Here is a 19,423-nt window from a genome sequence, read left to right as displayed (position 1 = left end):
ACTGCTGACTGTATTCATTCGTGAACAGTGTATTTCCACCGCAGACAGCTGACAGATTGGTGAACGCCAGGGTGAATTAATAACACTCAAATGTACCGTATAAGCAGGCTGTTTAGAGCCGATGGAAGGTATCAATAAAGATAAAAAATAAATATCTAATAAAGTCAGAAGATATTAAAATGCTGAGTGATAAACAGTTAACAACTTATTAATATTCTGCAAGTTTTTTTTTTCATGCATCGATGCTTCTGACAAACAGAACCTGCTTGTTCGATAGTTGCTGTGCCATAAAAGCCTTTTTTCAAATAAAAGATATCAGATTATGAGTAATCTAACCAGAAGAATAGATGGGACTGTTTCTAGTAACTAATAGTGGGTAAAATCACTTTTTTGTGCTGTCCTGCTTCATAATAGAGAACATTTCCTGCCTCATTAGTAACAAATACTTCATAGCTATGAATTTACCCTTAATTTAAGCTTTTGAAACGATGAAGAGATGAAATTTATTAGTTAATACACTTTGAAGTGTGTGAATGAGCCACTTTGAAGGCGCTGTGCAGATTGGTGACGGTTTATAACACTAACTAGAGATTTAAATCTGTGGTCCGCAGACTGCTGACTGTTTTTAATTGGCCTCTGCTCTCCAGCCCATTACTGCCAGCTTTTACCAATACTACTCAGTCAACACTTTTTCTTGTGCCAATGCCATTACAGCTACTGCAGTCAAACTACAAGTGATAACGCTTATCTGCAAGTACATAGTGGACATCACATTTAATAGCCCTGGTTTAAAGCTTTACTGCAGGAAGACTTTTTTTTATGAAGCAACATCTACTGTAAATATGAATAGAATAAAATGGTGTAAAATGGGAACTGTTGTTGGCTTTTTTTGGAGGTCATAGTTTGAAGGTCATGGGTTTGAGCCTGCTGGTTGTTCTGGGCCTTTCCGTGTGGATTTCCATGTTGTTTTTTGTGCTTTTGCGGGATTTTTACGCCACGTCTTCCCAAAGACACTGTAGGTCAGAGGCTCTGAGGAAATGTCCACATTACTCATTGTTTTCATTTTAAAATGTATACTTTTCATCTATGTGTATATTAACACTACTCTGGGGTTTCAGGACTCCATAATCAGAGACTTTTGAAAATGCTGCTGAGACAGTCATAGTTTAACAACTCCAGGTTTGTGTGTTCGAAGCTTTTGGTAATACCTTACCAGTCACAAAAACTGAGGCTGAAACATCACAGGGTCATTCCATGAAATGTCAATCAGTGCCTCCCACCTGAGCCACCTTCCCAGGGAAGCTTTCAAGGGTCATTTCACCACGTGGGACAGGTAGAAGGCTCGCTATCGCACATAAAAAGTTTCATTTTTACCTGCATTTTGACACCAGGCTCCTAACCTAGCTTTGATGCAATCACTTCTTTTCTAATACAGTTGTTTTGTAAGACTTGTGAATTTCGCTTTCAGCTGTGAAATTGCGGAAAAGCTCGGTGTTAACATGTTCGACTTTCAGGCTTTTCCAAATTCTCACGTCGTTTGAGCAAAGGGTCCCAGGTGGCAAAATTTCAGATTTTACTGATTTTATATGGACCATGTAGCCAGGCTGAGGTACAATTTCATGCATAGTGGAGTTTTTCAATGCTTTGATTTATTTGTAAATTCTATGAAGACCTTGGAATTCACGTTAGTTTTATGCCGCCATTGGCTTCCACTGCACCGCTCTAATATGTTGCTGTATTTGTTTTGCAAAGACTTCCAATCGATTTTCTGCTGAAATAATCGTCCATAAACTTTTATTGACAGCTTCACCTCACTGTTGATTCTCCCCTAAAAAATCTCTGCCTTTGCTTCTTGCCATTTGTGCTCTTTTTTTGTGCTATTTTCTGCGAATGACCAGTCATCTGCTTCCAGTTTACAGATTCTAGCTGGAGGTAATTTAGACTTTTGCTAAAAGGCATTGGTGTGTATGTAGTAGACTATCTATTAGCTGAAAATGTACAGCAGCTGAACAGTGAAAGTCATGTCCTTGAAAAAATAGGGAAGAATTCCAGCAAAGACCTGACACAGGACCTGAGAGATGCATCTGGCCCTTCAGCTGATCCATCTAGTGTTCACTGAAGCCTTATCAGAAACAGTCTCAGTGGAAGAGTGGCTGTCAAAAAGCCATTGTTAAGGAAGGGAAATGGGAAGAACAGGCTGTGGTATGTCAAATTTACACAAGAAGTGGACTAAATATCCATCTGTGAAGGCTACGTAAGCAAATTACAAGATGGCAGCCTAAACTTTCTTAAGCAGCTATGTTGAAGAATAAGAGTGGTGATACCAAATCCAGCCTTTAAGCTTGTTGTACAAATTCTATTTTTGCTTTTTATCCTGTGCATCTATGTAAGCATCCCCATATTTCAATGAATCGCTGCATGCATTTCCGTTTTTCCTTCCAAAACATGGCTCAAGATTTCTGTACAGTAGCGTACTTTATAAAAATTGGACAATACTGAGATCAAAATCCTGCAGGCTTTCCATGTTGAGGGAAACAACTAAGAAGCCTGGGAACAAAAAAAGAATGCCTTTGCTCGGTGTTTGTTTCTAATATGAATCTAAAAGCAAACAGGATGATTTGTCTTAAATGCATTTATGCTTTTGCTTCTAACCTTGAGATAGAAAAACTGATCAAAATTCAGTTATCTAATAAAAACAAAAAAACAAAAGCTGAAGTGATTAAGTTTTGATGAGACAAAGAAAAGATTAGTGCGAGCAGGGAAGTTTTTCCTCTGGGGAGAGCCAGTTAGAAAGTAGTTTTAAAATAGTGCTTCATGCACTGTTTGACGTGTGGCACGCTGATGAATTCTCAGCAAAATCTAATCATCATCATCAGAGAGTCATGATAATCAAAAACCTAACACAAAATCACTGGATTACTGCACGTATGAGCACACAGCTGCAGAATGAGCTGCTCAATTTTAACGCCTGAATTATGTTTGCAGAGCAAACAAGCTGCCGGACGTCTATAGTTAACGTTTTTGTCTTAGAGAGGTAATCTTATTTGAGTTAATTTGATTAAGTTGGCTGGCAACTTCAAAGACGGAAACAGAGAGAAAATACGGCTGTTATATAGTAATTTATTAATTTTGCCGAATGTCTTCTGAAGGGCAATGTACAGCTTTTTACCAGAGCCATAGTACAATACTTCATAATTACAACATTTACAGGTGCAGTTGGGTTTGTCTTTTTACATCAAACGACGGGGATGAGCAGTGAAGAGAGCACAGAATCAATAAAATGCAGTTTAGCACAGACAAAGCAAAAACAGTGTTCATTAGCCAATACCGAGCTCGCCTGCAGGAACGCATTTATCACCGAGCATCATGACACTCACACGACGGCTCATCGTCTCTTTACAGCAGATGGACTGACAGCCGAGTACCGTCAAGCAAAAAGCGTAAAAAGAAAAAAATCGTCATTAATTCACCTAAATATCAACACACTCGTGGCATCCTTTGATAGATACGCCGAACTGAAAGAGGCAGATGGTAAACACAGACTATGCGGGTGAAAATGAGCGGTTCTGGGTTTCATTCACATGTGGAGCGAAAGCAGTTTGTACTTAAACTTTTCTCTCAGACTCATTTGTATTCCACAACAGCCATCTTATAATAGAAAAGATAAAATATGCAAATTTAAGAACGTGGAGTGCCTCGCGATGGCAAATTGAAGGTTAAGATTGATTCAGCAATATCCACTGTTTCTATAGCCAGACGAAACAAAAAAAGTGGGAAAGAAAATAAAAAAAGAAAAGAAAACCAAGATGTGAATTAATAAAAGGTTACTCAAAGAAGCAGTAAGTAAGGAAAAGCCGCGGCTTCTCTGTCTCAAAGCGCTCGTTCGACAGAATGGAGCTGTGAACAAAAGGAGAGTTCAAAGAGCAGCGATTTCAATGAGACCGGGGGGCAACGAGTAATTTCACATCTTTAGCAGCAACAAAAAGCTCAACTCCCAAATGTTGCTGAGACGGCTCGTCTTCAGTCACATAACACTCAGTGCTTCATGTATCCAACTATTCCACTTAAAAAGAGTCGCTGCTGTAACAAACCTTTTAGAATATTTTGTTAACTTCTTTTTGTAAGGAGTTTCTTCAAATAAAATCTTGCAGTGTTTAAAAAAAAAAAAAAAAAAAAAACTAAACAAAAAAACAACTGAGAAATATCTGCTTCAAAACGAATTTGTTTGGATCTGGAGAAGCAGTAATAATTTATAGAGCCACTTCCAAATAATAAATAAAGAGATGAATAAATAAACAAGCAGGCAAGCAAACATCAACAACCACATTTTTCCCAGTATTATTATTATTATTATCATTTATTTATTTTTTTTGTAGAAATGTCTCTGGTAATCCAGCGTCACCTCCTGTGATATTCTTGAAAAATAGTCTGATACAAGCTATTTACCACGCTGCATTTTTTTTCTTTTCCCAAAGTGATGAGGAACAGTGTGAGGGCTCTGCAGAAGAATGACACATGTGGCTGGCAGCTACAGTCAAACTGATCACCAAAGGTTGAGAGTCAAAGTCTGGCAAAATATAGAGATTTATTCCTCCTCGTAGTCTGTTTCTGATAGTCGTGAAGCATCCTCAGCAGAACATTAACTTGACCTCTCCTAGTCACAATCGTGTGGAAAGTCTTCCAGGTGATTCTGTTTTCTCACTCATTCGCTCCAATGTTGAAAAAATACATTTTCTTTTTTTTTTTTATATTCCTAAAACTATGTTTGACTCTACATTTTGCCTCCCAAAGCTTTTTAGTTCTCCGATGTGCTTTAGCATCCACTGGGGTTTGAACACACCTCAAAGGTTCTGGTGTAAAAAGCCAGTTTTAGAGAGATGGGTTCTTTCCAAAATGGTGGGACGGGAGGAGTGGTGAAAAATAGTCTCTCTCACGGCACAGTGTTTCTTGCTGTGTGACTCACACAGTCTCCAAAGACGGGGCCTGAAAAAGAAGACTTTCTGCGTAGGCCTGTGGGCTAAAGCACGGTGGCGTTGTGGCCCTCCATCCTGGGCAGCCGTGGGTCCTGAACCGTCCCCATCGTAACTAGCAGTGGGCGGCTATCCTCGGATATACCTGACTGAGCCATGGACACTGACGTAGGAATGGGTCCCCCCCTCTGGTGGGCTGCTGAGGAGGGCATGCTGCCCTGCTGGGGTGGAGGAGGTGGGTTGGTGTTACTGTGACTGGACTCCATGGGGAGGCCTTGCTCCTGGTAGCCGTATCCGATGGTGCCACAGGGGAAACGTCTCAGTCTGTAGAGGGGGACTGGGGGCAAGGCGGCTGAATCTAAAAGTAGGGGAGACTGGGCAGCGGGAGGAGGTGGAGGGGGTAGCAGAGGTCTGCAAAGACCCTGCTGCTGCTGATGGTGCAGCAGTTGGAGTTGGTGCTGCTGCTGGAGCTGATGCTGGAATTGCTTGTGCTGGTGCTGGAGACCTAATGCCCCGGCCACCTCAGCCACTGTCCGGCCCACGTGCTCCTGCCCCTCTCCAGGAACCCTGCCACTACTGCTTCCTGCTCCGCCCACCCCTCCTTGCCTTTGCTGTTGCTGCTGTTGCTGTTGCTGCTTCCTCTGCTGCTGCTGCAAGAACCACGAGCCATACGTAGGGTTCCACAGACTGCTGCTTTTCCCAGTGTGGGCGTCCTTCTCTGAGGGGTGTCCCTGGGCGAAAGCCAGGTTGATGTGTCCTCCCTCTGAGCTGGGCTGGGTGGTGACATGAGGTCCCTTGGCAGTGAGTGTGGAGGGCGCAGCAGAGGTGACTGTGTTGGTGGTCTGTGTGTGAGGGTGCTGGTGCATGTGGAGGTATGGTTGGGGCTGAGCCGATGGTTGTGCTTTGGCCTCAGATGCTGTGCTCGTCACAACAACGTGCTCCCCTCCTCTCCGGTTCTCCTCTGTGGGGTAGGCGGGAGGTGGCTGTGGAGCCTCCCCATCGGGCACCTGGGGATTCACCAGCACAGTCGGAGCTGAGGGGTCATCGGGGCGCATGGGGGCATGTTCCTCCTCCTCGGGTACTGGCCCATACTCGATAGGCAGAGCCACGTTCACCACATCGGGGTCCTGAAAGATTCAAAGATCATGGCTGTGGATGAATGGTCAAAACAGTTACTTCATTGGTCTAATACTTTTCCTTGGAAAATGTCATGAGGTCGAGCAGAGAATTAACGAGAAGGAAATTACGGAGAACTGCAGTGCGCTGACAACCGGCTGCACTAACAGTAATAAAGGGCAACAACGTCCCAGCAAGCAGATTCTAACAAAGTTGTGGAATATTCACAGTTTGCCTGTGGGTTCAGCAAACTGAAAGCTGCGCATCAACAACTTATGGCATAAGATGCAGCAGCAGTTTACATTATAATCTTAACCACTTGCCAGCTGTACTGATTGATTCTATCGTCCTGCAGAGTGGTCCGACAGAGCAGGTCCGACTACTGCAGATTACGTCTTCCTCTCAGATGGAACACTCTTTTTCATGCACACATACGCTTTCTTATGCTCTGTACAAACTCGCGTTGTGTAATCAGTCTTTGCATGCCAAGAGCTTATAGTAAACAATCACTCACAGTTAGGTTGTTTCCTCTGATTGTTCAGCCCTAATCAGTGCCTGCATGACAGTCAGGTTCCCACACGGTGCTCCGTTTAGTTACCTGTAAGCAGTAGTCGATTCTCTCCAGGATGGTTGAGAAGTTGGGCCTGTCTTCAGGCTGGTGCTGCCAACTCTGAGTCATTATACGGTACCTGAAATGCACATGAACGAGCAGAAAACATGGAGTGAAAACACTTTCTCCCACTCCATGCAGAGAAAGCAGACACTCTCCAGCACTGTCGCTCCAGCTGATTTAATGCATGCTGGGTAAATCTCCTTTGACTAAATATTCTTAATAGCTTTTTTTTTTTTTTTTTTTTTTTTTTGATTTTATTAGGTTTTTGTAATGCAGATTTAAAGTGTAACCTCCCACCACTGAGAGCTATTGTTAAATGGGCGATGTAAATTACAGGAGCGAGTTTTAGTGATGTTAAATCCTGAGTTATGGTTTTAATTGGTGATTAAATTTCACTGTGGCTTTCAGAAAAACTTCAGTTTGATAGAGCACTTAAGGGATCTGCCTATTCTGAGAGAACAAAAAAACAACAACAACAACACACGTTTACAGTGAACATGAATAACAAGATTTGGGGAGGGAACTTTTTTCAATTCACGATTTCCTGCTATACCGATTACACTAATGCACACATCAGAGCTACGTTGCTAGGAAGCTACGTCGGATACAAATTTCATTTCAAAATACATTTGCACTTCAGGGCTATTTTTATTTATTATTTTTATATAGAGATAGAGATATAGACAGATGGATATATAGATGGATAGTGGTGTAGTGGTAAGACTCCACGCCTTTGGAGCGGGAGTCGCAGGTTCAAGTCCGACCTGGGGAAAACAACTAGTAGCTAAGGAACTAACTAGGGACTGCTCTCACGGCTAGAGGTACAACACACATGCTACGGCAAGGGGGAGCCAGGACGCCAGGACAGGGGGGAGTTCATCACCCCCACCCAAGATTTAGATAGATGGATCAAGTGTGATCACGGCAGGAGAATAAATCATTAACAAGGAGGCGATAGACAGAAGTGGTGGAATGAAGTGTGTACTGTACTCTTCCGGAAGCAGTGAGGCCGGCAAGAGAGGATGAGGGAGGGGCGGGGTATTTATGGTCGGCTACTTGCAGGTTAACGATTAGTAGCCATCAGATTTTTTATTTTTTTTTTAAAAGGAGAACAAAAATAAAGAAAATCCAGTTTTATCATTTTATTACAACATAAAGTGGCTGAGAAATACAGTAATATAGTATAGACATGTAGTAAATCCCCGTGACTATCTGGGAGGCAAACATGAAAGAGAACTGTTTGCTTTGGGTATGGAACGCACACAATTTCCCAGAAAATCTTTTCTGACATCTTCTCGGTCACATTGCATTTCTATGTCAGCATCAGAGAATCATTGAAGCCACTTATATGTATGTGCGTAATATAAATAAACAAAACCAGGTTTGTTACCCTATTAAAATGTGGTCTACTCTTCATCTAAACTATTAACACGCATCTATTTATACTCTTGTTTTTGTGACTTGTAAAACCTTTTATTTTATTTAGCAGTAACGGCCTTTATCAGACATTTTGTGAGACTTGATCGATGAAGAAGAACTCTGAACTATTCCTACAACTGTGCTTTCAGCCTTGTGAAGCTTCAGGTCACCGGCTGCTCTCCTGATATTCCCTCCTGTTACATTTCGTGTTCCATCTTTGATTAGTAGCTTCAGCGAGGTGACGAGATCCTGAGCTACCAAGCAGCCTTGAACCATGATGTTTCCTCTCAACATGCTTCACAGCATACACAAGGCTTGTTTTTGTTGTGCAGTTCCTGTTTTTCTTCAAAAAAACAAAAAAAACATCATTGTGCCAGAAAATGTAAATGTTACCTCATCTCTTTTCATTTTTGAAAGCAGTGGCCTCCTTTTTGGTTTTGTTGCATTAACACAATTCTTACTTTGTTTTTCTCACAATGAACACAGATTGTTGTAGAGATTTTGCTGGCAATTTCATGTTACTTTTGGGTTGTTTTTACCCATTTTCAGGACTGAACAATGCCCTCTTACTGTGTTGTTTGCATGATGCTCACTCCCAGCGGAAACAAACTCCCCATTTAATGGATAGTTTGTCTTATTATTGTAGAACTCAGGGGACCCAGGTCTTCAAAAGCTCTTTTCAGCTTTGTGCACATTTATAATTCTTTTTCGAAGGTCCTTTGAAAGTTGCTGTGATCGAGACACGATTCACACCCACCAGTCTTACTTTAGAGGATCAGACTCTGTCAATAGAGACTCTATATGTCTTTATTTATCGTGAGTGGCACCTTTACAACCTCCAATTCAAATCTCATGTCTTTAACTGGAACACCTGACTTAGAGTAGCTTTTAGAGAAGTCATTAGCACAGAAGGTCATTTATCTTTTGCAGCCTTGACCCTGAATGGCTATAAAAACAGGAAAAGTACAATCTGCTGGTTGCTGTTTGATACAAGCTATGGATAGTTTGGAGACAACTAGATCAGTTGTTCTTTCTCACAGGCAGTGCAAAGCAGGATAGTCTGCTTCAAACACATTCACACTCCTGGAAATACTTTACGTGGCTAAGGTGAGTGAGCTGCATGGATAGTGTGTGCATGACACCCTCTCTCGAGTGGTAAATGCACTGGATTATTAGCTGTGATATTCCCATATCACTGCAGTCTGACTCGTATTATTATTAAAGTGGAAGGTTCAATTAAATTAAATTCAATTGTCTTTTTAAAGCACCAAATCATAAGAGCAGTTGCCTCAAGGCGACTGCTACATCCTAAGGTAGAGACCCTGAAATAATACAGAGCAATCAAAACGACCCATTTTGAGCACACAGTTAGTGACAGCAGGAAGGAAAAACTCCCTTTTAACAGGAAGAAACCTCCGCCATAATCAGGCTCAGGGAGGAGCAGCCATCTGCCTCAACCAACTGGGGGTGATGGGAGGAAAAAACGACAAAACACTGGCTAATCTGACTGTTTTAAAAATTTCGGTGTTTTATACAAAATTAGACAAACTGTGAAAGAAGCAGAAGCTTGCATGCACTACTAAATCTATAGTGCTGCTTTCTTACAGTGACAGTGAATTTACCGGGCTAGCTGGATAAAGTCTGCTTTTGTTTTCATATATGCCTATGTTGGGTTTAGCAGTTCAGTGCATGTGTGAAAATGGCCTGTGCAGCATTAGCTTAGTCTACAGTTGTGACTTGGATTAGATGCCATGAGTAATAAGTACAAAAAAGTTGATAAATTTAAGCTCTTTCTTGCAACTGTGGTCTTTCTTGTCTGTGTGATCTGCACTTACACTGGTCCGGGACAGTTTTTAGGCGGGTCCATTCTTCCCCCATTTGTTACAAACTCCAGCACTTCTTGGTTACTGCGGCTCGGATATGGCATGTAGCCCAGCGAGAAGATCTCCCACAGCAGAACCCCAAATGACCTTCGAGAGGCGATTGATGAGAAAAAAAAGATTAGTTGGAGGGAGAGAAAGAAAACGAGTGGCGCTAAGGACAATCAAGTCTTAAATTACAGGCATCATCACCGCTGAAGTGGTGAAGGATGAGAGCAGAGGACAAGTATGAGACGGAGAGAAATGCAGCGAGGGTTCAGCAGGAGGTGAAAAAAACAGACAGGTGTGAAACTCTGGAGGTGAAACCAGTGTCAGTCTGAGAGATGTGTGCAGGGTTCTCACCATGTGTCTGTTTTAGATGTGAAGATGCCCTCCATGAAAGCTTCAGGTGGCATCCATTTCACCGGCAACATGGCACGCCCACCCTTCCTGTAATAGCTCGCCCTGAACACACAAACACATTTGTGAGGGACATGCTTGCATAACCGTGTGGTTAATAACAGATCAGACACAGTATTAAAAAAAAAAGGTGAAAACTTCTCAGATCCAGCAATTAATTCAGTGTTTTTCGGCGGCTTTATCGGCGCTCTGATCTGGTCGCTTTTTCAGCTTCCTTACATGTTGCTGTGTGAGACCTTCTAAGAACTCCTTATCTCGCAGAAAGGAAGGACGCAGATTTCTCGCCAGGCTGAGCCGAGCCCCGTCTGAGCCATTTTTAATGCTGCCTTGCCCTTTGCATTGCTAGAAAAATAATCAGATGTGTGCTGTATCTGATCTTTGGTGCTGATAGAGGTCGCCGCCTGGTTTATCTCGCCCTCCCCGAGATGCACAAGGAGGACAGACGTGAAGTGGCTCCCATTCGGCTCCACGTCCGTCACGGTGTCCACAAAGAAAAACGGACATGTGTCAGGATCAAAGTTAAGTGGTGTCAGCTGCTGTCAGACGGGAAAACTTTATTTTTGGCACCGTTTTCTGTTGCGGAGGAGTAAATCTGTTTGCCCCCAGTAATACTGTCATAAAAATATCAGCGTATTCCCTAAGCACTTGTTCATAAACATGGCAATTCTTGATAATAAATGAGACTGTGTGACTGGCTGGGTGGTTGCCAGTTCAAATCCCTGGGGCCTAAGGAGTAACGCTCTTCCTCTGCTGAAAACAGCAGCTGCTCCGCTGAAGCTGCACATGGCTGCACAGGAATGAATTATAATTACAGTGGGCAGCTCCCAGGTGTAACTAGTGTTCCCTGGTCGAACACATAAATGTATAGAGAAAACAAACGCATCAAAAACAAGGTGATAAAGAATAAATAGACAGTTGTAGTTTGGATAAATTATGGGACAGTCTCAGGAGCCTGAGCTTTTTCGATGCACCATCTGATACCTGTGCATTTGGCTCTATGTCCCATATTTGTCTTAAGGTAAAGTGGACAAGTGCTCATATCCAGCTCCATATCTTCAATTTTGAAGTCAACAACAGTAGCTTTGCATAATTTACTTCAAAGCACTGATAGTTCAAAATAGAGATACTGTATCTTATCCTGGGCTTCTGAAACAAGCTAGCTTCACTGCTCTCCCTTTAAGCCAACTTTTTTTCTGATTGGCTGCTGCTTGAAAGCAGAAGATTTAAACAGTGTGTGTGTGTGAGCTTCCGTGGGCACACCCAGAATTGTGTGCGGCCCGACTATATTAAAGATATCCTCAAGAACTGAGAGAAGAAAAACTCTCTGAACCTGAGCATTTACAGCAGCTTGACGCCTTTTGGCTCACGGGAAATACTTTTACATCCACCAACTTCATCATTTTGAACACTGGACCATAATTAACATCCAACATTGGAACGGCATATAAATATGTGATGGAAAATAAGAAAAGGCATAATAGTCCCGCTTTCATTTCATGCTCTCCTGGGGCAAAAATGTCCAAACTTCAGTTAAAAGCCACTGCTCTGTACCTACTGTATCCTGGAACTGACATTTAAATTAAATCCAAAAATAATATGAGATGAGTGCCAAGAGGCTAAAACAGAAGTAAAACGTGCAATATTTATGCAGTATTAACAATCTGCAGCCAAGGACCGGCCTCAGTTATTAAATTTTGGTCATAAAGATGGAGTTTCCTTTAATTACAAATTCAGGTGAGAGCGTTAATAGACTGCTGCATTTCCTACAGTATGAACCCAGGGCAAACAGCAAGAGCCAGCACTCATCATTTACTTTAACTTAGCTGCAGCTGCGACTCTTCAGGGGATCCACGAACAGAGATGAATATAAATGATATGCAGACAGATAATATGGTTAAAAGGGAAATATAAACTATCGGCATAAGAAGTTACCCTTGAGGGAAATTACACATAATCAATGAAGCAGAGAAAACAATCACTAGTGAAGTCTGTTTGCTTGACAGATTAGCTGAGAGCTACACTGCAGGGCAGACACTCAGATATGCACCCAGCGACTTAATCCATCACTTAAAATAACGTGCCCCAGTCAGTGATGGGAATCAGTTACCAGCCCCATTTTTAGGCCCGCAATTACAGGATTGAATCGTGCTACCGTCTCATTCCCCTCTTCGTCCTCGGTACCCCTCTAATTTTCTTGTCCATCCTAATAAAGAAAACAGTGAGCGAAGTGGAGTGGCCTCTGTAAATAGAAGCAGTAAGACCAAACTGCTGCAGGAGCTCCTTTTATTCTCCTAAACTGTCCTTTTTTTTGCCGTATACTGCGTCCACCCTTGGTGACCTCTGCAACCGAAACAAATAAATGCAGATGAACCGAACTCTAATTTTCTTCCGCCCTATCGGTTGTCAGGATGTTAGAGAATGCTGAATCATTCTGAGACAGATTGAGGGACGGTAACATGTAGAACACGAGACTGATAATCCCGCTATCGGCAGATCAACCTCCTTTTCAGCACAGGGTGTATGGACATATTTGTTACTCCTGCTAACACCTCCAACACTGACTGAAAGCTGAGCTGCAGATTAGAGAGGCTTAAATACAGTCTCAGGAAATCTACAGCTCAAATGGAGGTGTTCTATGTTTATGTGTGAGCAACTCTGTGTGCAAGAGGCGAGCTGCAAGATAGAGAAGTATTAGAGGGAAAAACTAACAGTAAGAGACAAAGGCACGGAGCGGGCTGTGTTGAATGGAAAGTAAGATAGTTGCATGCACCTAAGGACACAATGGTAGAGGCTAATGTTTGTGTCTGTGGAGCTGGATGTCTTTGTTCTGCTTTTATTGTGCGCCTGCATGTGTGCACGCCAGGCTGACTTTAATAAATACAGCCTAGAGTCGTGCTATACAGCTACTGTTATTAGACCCTATGAAAATATGGTCATTTAAGGCGAAACAGTAGATTTCTCTTCATACTGGCAGCTGTTCACCTGGGATGACGGCTGTCTGCCAGCTATTGTCTACCCAGCTTTTTATTTACCACCACATCACTGGTGCGCAGGCATGCGTGAAAGACTGTGTGAGTGAAATTCTGCAAGTGCAAGTATGCCTGTGGGTCTATCAGAATATAAAAAGCTGACATTAAGCCATGTCCTGGTGCCTCACTGGGGGCACCTGTCCCCCTGTGATCGCCTCAAAAGAACCCCACGTCGCTTGTCACATAGCAGTATGGCCACATCATGAAACGGCAAAAATAACGCACCAGCAGCCTGGTAGCCATGTGTGCAAAACAACGCGCCCTCTCTCCGAACACAATAACAATAATAATAAAAAGCCCCTGCACCAGAGCTTCAGGCTGAGAGATAACAACAAAATCGCAGTGAGGCACCTGAAAAACTGACATCAGCAATTAAATCAAGCGTTCCTAAAGTGGCTCCCCGGGGATATTGTGCAACAGCTTTTTCCGGATGCTCTGTGAGTGACTTTGCTCTCGTGTGACTTTTCATCGCATGATTCAAAAGCGCTGCGCTGATCTAGCTGAATGTTGTGACATATTTTCCCTGCTCTAATTTCTTACCAGATGAAAGGCTTGGGAGATTTCCCTGCTGGATTGTGCGTTCATTTAAATGATGCCACGTGAAATAATGGTAGCTATATTAAAAAAAAGGGATGAGAACAATGACTAAAGAGGAGCTGGTCTAGATTAAAAGAAAGCTTCAGTCCAACAGTATGACAGAGGATAAAACAGCTGAGCTGCAGTATTTACCGGGTAAAAAGCCCAGGACAAAAACAGTTTCAACTCTTTTTTTTGTTATAGTCACACAAGAAAGAAAAAACTTTTATGCATCTATGACCTGCACTGCACATATTAGTAAGCGAGAAGAGGTTTCTCCACCAGTGCATACAGTCTTGCTATTTGCCAATGGCATGCAGCAACTGCTTTTCCAAACCTATTTCTAAGAGCAACGGGCATCTGAGAAGTCAGCGGCCAGTCTGCTCAATGATTTTCTGGAAAAAGCTACACGATTTCCTTCCAGTCCTGTCACCTGATGAAAGCAAAGCTGTGACAAGTGGTACTAGGTTAAAATCCAACAATTGCTTCTCAGGTCTTCCGGTCATCCTACTCTCTGATTTTTACTTGCCATTAGATCAGAGTCGTAGACTGTGTAAAAGAAAAGTATGATCTTCCGCCACATGTTTGTTTCTTTCTGTTTGGTGTGAGCTGCATCCCTTTGGACTTTATCTGGATTCCAGTTCAGCTGAAGCTAGCCAACTGGACCAGAGTGTTCTTGCCCGCTGCCACTGAGCTGCGTTAGTATTGTACCTGTAAATGTCTCGAGCCATCCCAAAATCTCCGATCTTAGCCACTCGTCCCGGTCCTTTGCAGGTCAGAAGGCAATTCCGTGCCGCAATGTCCCTGAAAGAACAGAAAAAAACACTTTCAGGTTATGTTGCACACATGCATGGACTCATGCTATTAGAAATCTTTACCCACGAACTTCAGGAGAATCAGGTGAGGATAGCTTTCTCACATCTAACACACAGCAGGACGCTTTACACAGTTCTCACTGCTGAAATTCTCTGTGGTGCTGCCTGACCCATTGTGAATTCATCACTCAATATACAGACTTTGTGCTTGGGGTACTGGCAGGTTATAGACTGTTTAATATCCAATCCCACTGTATTGTACATTTGTATTCTTACATGCTGTGCATGTGTGAAAATAGCTTAAGCCTGAATTATACAGCACGACAAGGTGAATACTGATGCTCGCAAAGCTCCTCTGCTCAGAAGTTTTTCATACATTTGCATCTATAACATCTCCATGTATGAAACACCTACAGATGCTCCCTGTTGGATCTGAAGTTCACTGTAACTACCAAGCTGCCCCGGGCAAGCTGGCAAAGTGTATAGTTTCCTATGACTCTGCCCACATGGTGGATCCAAAGAAAAGATTGAAATGTATGTGCCGCTGAGTGGGTTAGAGGAGAAAATTCATATTTGCACTGTTCTGGGCCGGTTATTCTTTGAGCAAAAATACAGTAGTTCTCACGGCGTGCTGTACCGCTGTCTGGGGAAAAAGGAGCCGAGCTCACACACTTTTCTCTGCTCCCCAGGCATCTAACTTTCTCAACATCTTAAGAAGTGACGTAGCGCACTGCTCGTCTTCACACTGCAGACAAGTGAGCACCAAAGGCCAATAAACAGCCAGACTTTAGCATCAGAATAACATCATGTGGCGGCGCTGATCTCAGACTAGATCACGAGACAGGACACGGCTGGAAACCACCAGCGATAGAAACCACAGCACCGAGCTCTGTGTGTAGACACAAACGCACGCACATACACTGTTTTGATGTTTGGCCTCCAAGCTCAGATGAGAAATGACACAATGAGGATAAAGTAATGGTTCAGGCTGATTTAAACGGAGGGCTTTTTAACCACTGTACACAGCTGCCCCAATTTAGTCCACTGCAAGAGATGTAAGCTAACATTATAAAAGTATTTCATCGCGTTAGTATGAAACACAATAAAATCCTCTCTAGGACATCAGTTCCACTTTCTCCAAGTTTCTTTTAAACTTTATATTAAAGTAGTTAAATGAGTGTCAGTGTCTGTAAACTCGGTTATAAAAAACAGAGAAGAGAAACTTCCTCCATTTTCTTTTTCAGGAACAAGAGGTGAAACAATTAATCCATTTAAGGTCATCTAAGCCGCTTCAGGAAAGCTGCATAATTTCTATCGTAGCGCGACTCTAATCAGCGGGCGAGAGTGCACGTGCACACACACGTGCACACACAGAGTCATGAGGTGCTATTACTAAATCCAACTTGCCTTGTCTAATGGCTTGGAAGAATTCATGGAAATGATTTGCTTTTGCTTGTAGGCGAGGAAGAGTCTTGAAATGCAGCATACTGCTGTGACAGACTGTGGTCTAAAAGCTTAAGGGAAGGACACAGATGTGTTGTACGTGCAGCACAGCGATATGAGAGGAGACTGTTGTTAAAATATTATTAACCGGCCTTATAATGTGAACCTTATTTACAGTAAATTTTCACTGCAGCTTAAAGAGCCATTTCATAGCAGCACTTACAGAACAATACGCGTTAGCCTATTTTAACACCTGCGGTTGCACGAAACTGCCCAACTCCTCAGCACAGTGATAATTTTCAGGTGACTACAATTGCCAGGCCGCTTGTAAAATGAAATAACCAAAGAGCAACACTGCACCATCCACTGGCCATAAAATGGAAATAAGCAGAGAAACACACATAAGCTGGAGTAAGTCATTCTCAGATAACATTAACCCTGTGATTTAACCTCTTGGTGAACATAACAGCTCTTCATCCAACCCAGTAAGCCCCGAGAGAAAGCTGCTTTCTTTTTTCGGAGTAGCAGCCTACTTCACTCATATGCCCTTTACTCACCCCCAAGTAAACACGCATCTATAAAAATGAAATTAGCCTCAAGGACAGCGTTGGGGGGACTTTTAATACAGGTTTAAAGGCAGAGAATCAGGTTGAATAGAAGATCACGAGGCTCCGGAGAAGAGTCGGCCATTAGGTGGATTGATGGAGCTTTACTGTACCGCGGCGGGCCAAACAAGGTTTAATAGGCCTCGTCTGTCATTGGCCAATCCCTGGGAAGTCAAAGGCAGAACTCAGGGAAGGTGGATGTGCTTTAATTGTCCTGATTTGATTGCAGAATCAATTTTGACCTTTTCTCGTATTAACACGTACTTGACTTTCCTCGTTCGCGTCCATGAAGGAGATTTTTGTAAGTCGGGTTCAAGAGAGGGCTTTTAAAAATTCTTTAGCCACATCATATGGTTCACCAGCCACTGCGAATATGAGCATAGAAGGGGCATACTGTTGACTTGCGCCTCGGATACAGAGCGTAAAAAGGCAAGCCGGCTAGCCCATCTGGCTGCTCCGATACTAAACTCATCACTTGTCCTTTCTGCTATCTCAGGGAAGGCAAAAGGCATACTGAGTCCATATGTTCTGCTTGGACAGATGCAGTCAGTTCATTATTCTGAGTAGATGTTAGATGAAGGCAGGGAACTCTGTTTGTTTGAATTATCCATTTGCATTCCATATTTATACAGTGGCATGCATACCCATATGTTCTGCATATTGTTCATCTGCCAAGGCAAAAAGCCGAGGCGGGGGTTTGTGATAGGTGCCGTTTGTTTGGCTGTCAGCTAGATCACGCAAAAAACCCCCACCAAGACGAATTTCATGAAACTTGGCGACCGGGGGAAAAGAGGGATACATTAAATTTTGATGCAGATCTGAAAACACTTTCTTTAAAATTGTGAAATACCGTACTGACCTCAGTGAATGAGCTCCCCGAATATGTCAGTCTGATCGGTTTTGCTAGGGAGACTACAGAACCACTGAGTTCACTGTATTCTTTCATAATAATATGCTCCATTTATTTTTGCCAACGCAAATTTGTTTTTGCATAAGTGTATGCAAAATGTGCAGCCATCTGCTGAGGTACCTGTGTATAAACTGGTTCTCCTCAAGATACTGGCAGCCCTTAGCGATGTCTCTGGCCACATTGAGGAGGTCCACCATGGTCAGGCTGGACGGTTGATCCTGATTAAACAGAGAAGAGACAGAGAAAAAGACAAAAAACTGAATCTGGGGCTGAATCATTAATAGTATCTTTAAGAGTTCACTATATCACTATATTTTTATGATAACAATCCCCCTTTAGCTCGTTGCTACAAACTTACCATTCTGGTTAAACCTCACAGTAAAAAAAACCCTCTAATAACACAGCAAAAGAGACTAACCGATACTGCCCATCACAGATTTATCTGTATTGGCATATGGATTGTCAGAAATGCGCCGAGATTATATATATAAATTACTCATCAGCCACTTTGTTTGTTAGGTGTGGCAGACAGGCTGGCCTGAGTACTTCAGAAACTGCTGATCTGCTGGGATTAACCCTCACAGCCGTCTCTGGGGTTTATAGAGACTGCTCCGAAAAAGAGAAAATATCCAGTGAGCTGCAGGTTCTCCAGGTGAAAATGTCTTGTTGATGCCAGAGGTCAGAGGAGAATGAGCAGACTGCTTCGAGCTGATAGCACGGCAAGAATCTTCTCCAAGAACTATTTGTTACAACCAAGGTAGAAGAAGATGCAGAAGTAAATCTCTGAAAACACAACATGTCAAACCTTAAAGCAGATTGGCCACAGCAGAAAACCGTGCTGTGTGCCACTCCTGTCAGCTAAGAACAGAAAACTGAGCCTACAGTTTAATTACCATTGCTTTTTTTAGTCTGGAAACGTGTTCACACTGACAAGTACCCAGTTGCTGTACTTTAATAACGGCCAAAAACAGTAAAATACTTGCACAAATCAATGAAATCTTGGCCAACAGTGTAAAGTGAGGCTACATCAACAGAGCTAATGGCAATGCTGACGCTAGCTAGCTTACAACAAAAGATTTTCTTCTTTCAGACACTGAAATTACAGGTGTTGTGACATTGTTTGTTGTATACAGGTGTTACGTTTTCACTCAGTGTAGAAGAAATGTGTATTAGATGAGCGGTACTGAGTGCAGCGTTCACTATTGGACGTTGCAGTCATCGTGTACAGCTTGGTGTGTTCAACTTAGCTACCCCGTCAAACTTCAAGCAGTACACATATAAGCGTTTAGTTTATATAGAGTCCAAAGTGAGACATGATAACGATGTTAGAGTTAAGTGGCTGCAGAGCCAGTTTGGAGATTAAAACAAGAGAATAAATGCTGGATTTCATCAGGTGAGCATGAATATAAGACCGAATCAATGCACTGTGTCATGTGATGTTTAGACGCTTAACGCATACAGTAGTACATTTGTGCATCTCACCCTCCTGAGACCCCAATTCCTCACAAAGGAGCTTAATTCTGCTCAATAAAATGTTTTCGACTTTGTTAACAATTATGAACTTTTTGTATTATCCTGTAAAATAAACCCACATCCACTATTAAAAAAATACTGTCTGTTCACAGATGATGCTTAGTTTTTACTGTTA

General features: G+C 42.5%; 1 protein-coding gene across 1 annotated transcript in view; it reads right to left on the bottom strand.

Moving 5' to 3' along the window:
• Positions 1–3,034: 3,034 nt before the first annotated feature.
• Positions 3,035–19,423, bottom strand: part of alk (ALK receptor tyrosine kinase) — a 420,903-nt gene continuing 404,514 nt past the window's right edge. The window contains exons 24-29 of the mRNA XM_063497355.1: positions 17,896–17,993; positions 14,714–14,806; positions 10,341–10,442; positions 9,954–10,088; positions 6,685–6,775; positions 3,035–6,097 (exon numbers count right to left, since the gene is read on the bottom strand). Coding sequence (XP_063353425.1) covers positions 5,018–6,097; positions 6,685–6,775; positions 9,954–10,088; positions 10,341–10,442; positions 14,714–14,806; positions 17,896–17,993 — 1,599 coding nt within the window. The 3' untranslated portion in view covers positions 3,035–5,017. The remainder of the gene's footprint in view (positions 6,098–6,684; positions 6,776–9,953; positions 10,089–10,340; positions 10,443–14,713; positions 14,807–17,895; positions 17,994–19,423) is intronic.

This window comes from Pelmatolapia mariae, linkage group LG16_19, assembly GCF_036321145.2.
Source record: "Pelmatolapia mariae isolate MD_Pm_ZW linkage group LG16_19, Pm_UMD_F_2, whole genome shotgun sequence".
NCBI lineage: Eukaryota > Metazoa > Chordata > Actinopteri > Cichliformes > Cichlidae > Pelmatolapia > Pelmatolapia mariae.
The sequence above is the reverse complement of the archived record's forward strand: the minus strand, read 5'-3'. Positions and strand labels throughout refer to the sequence as shown.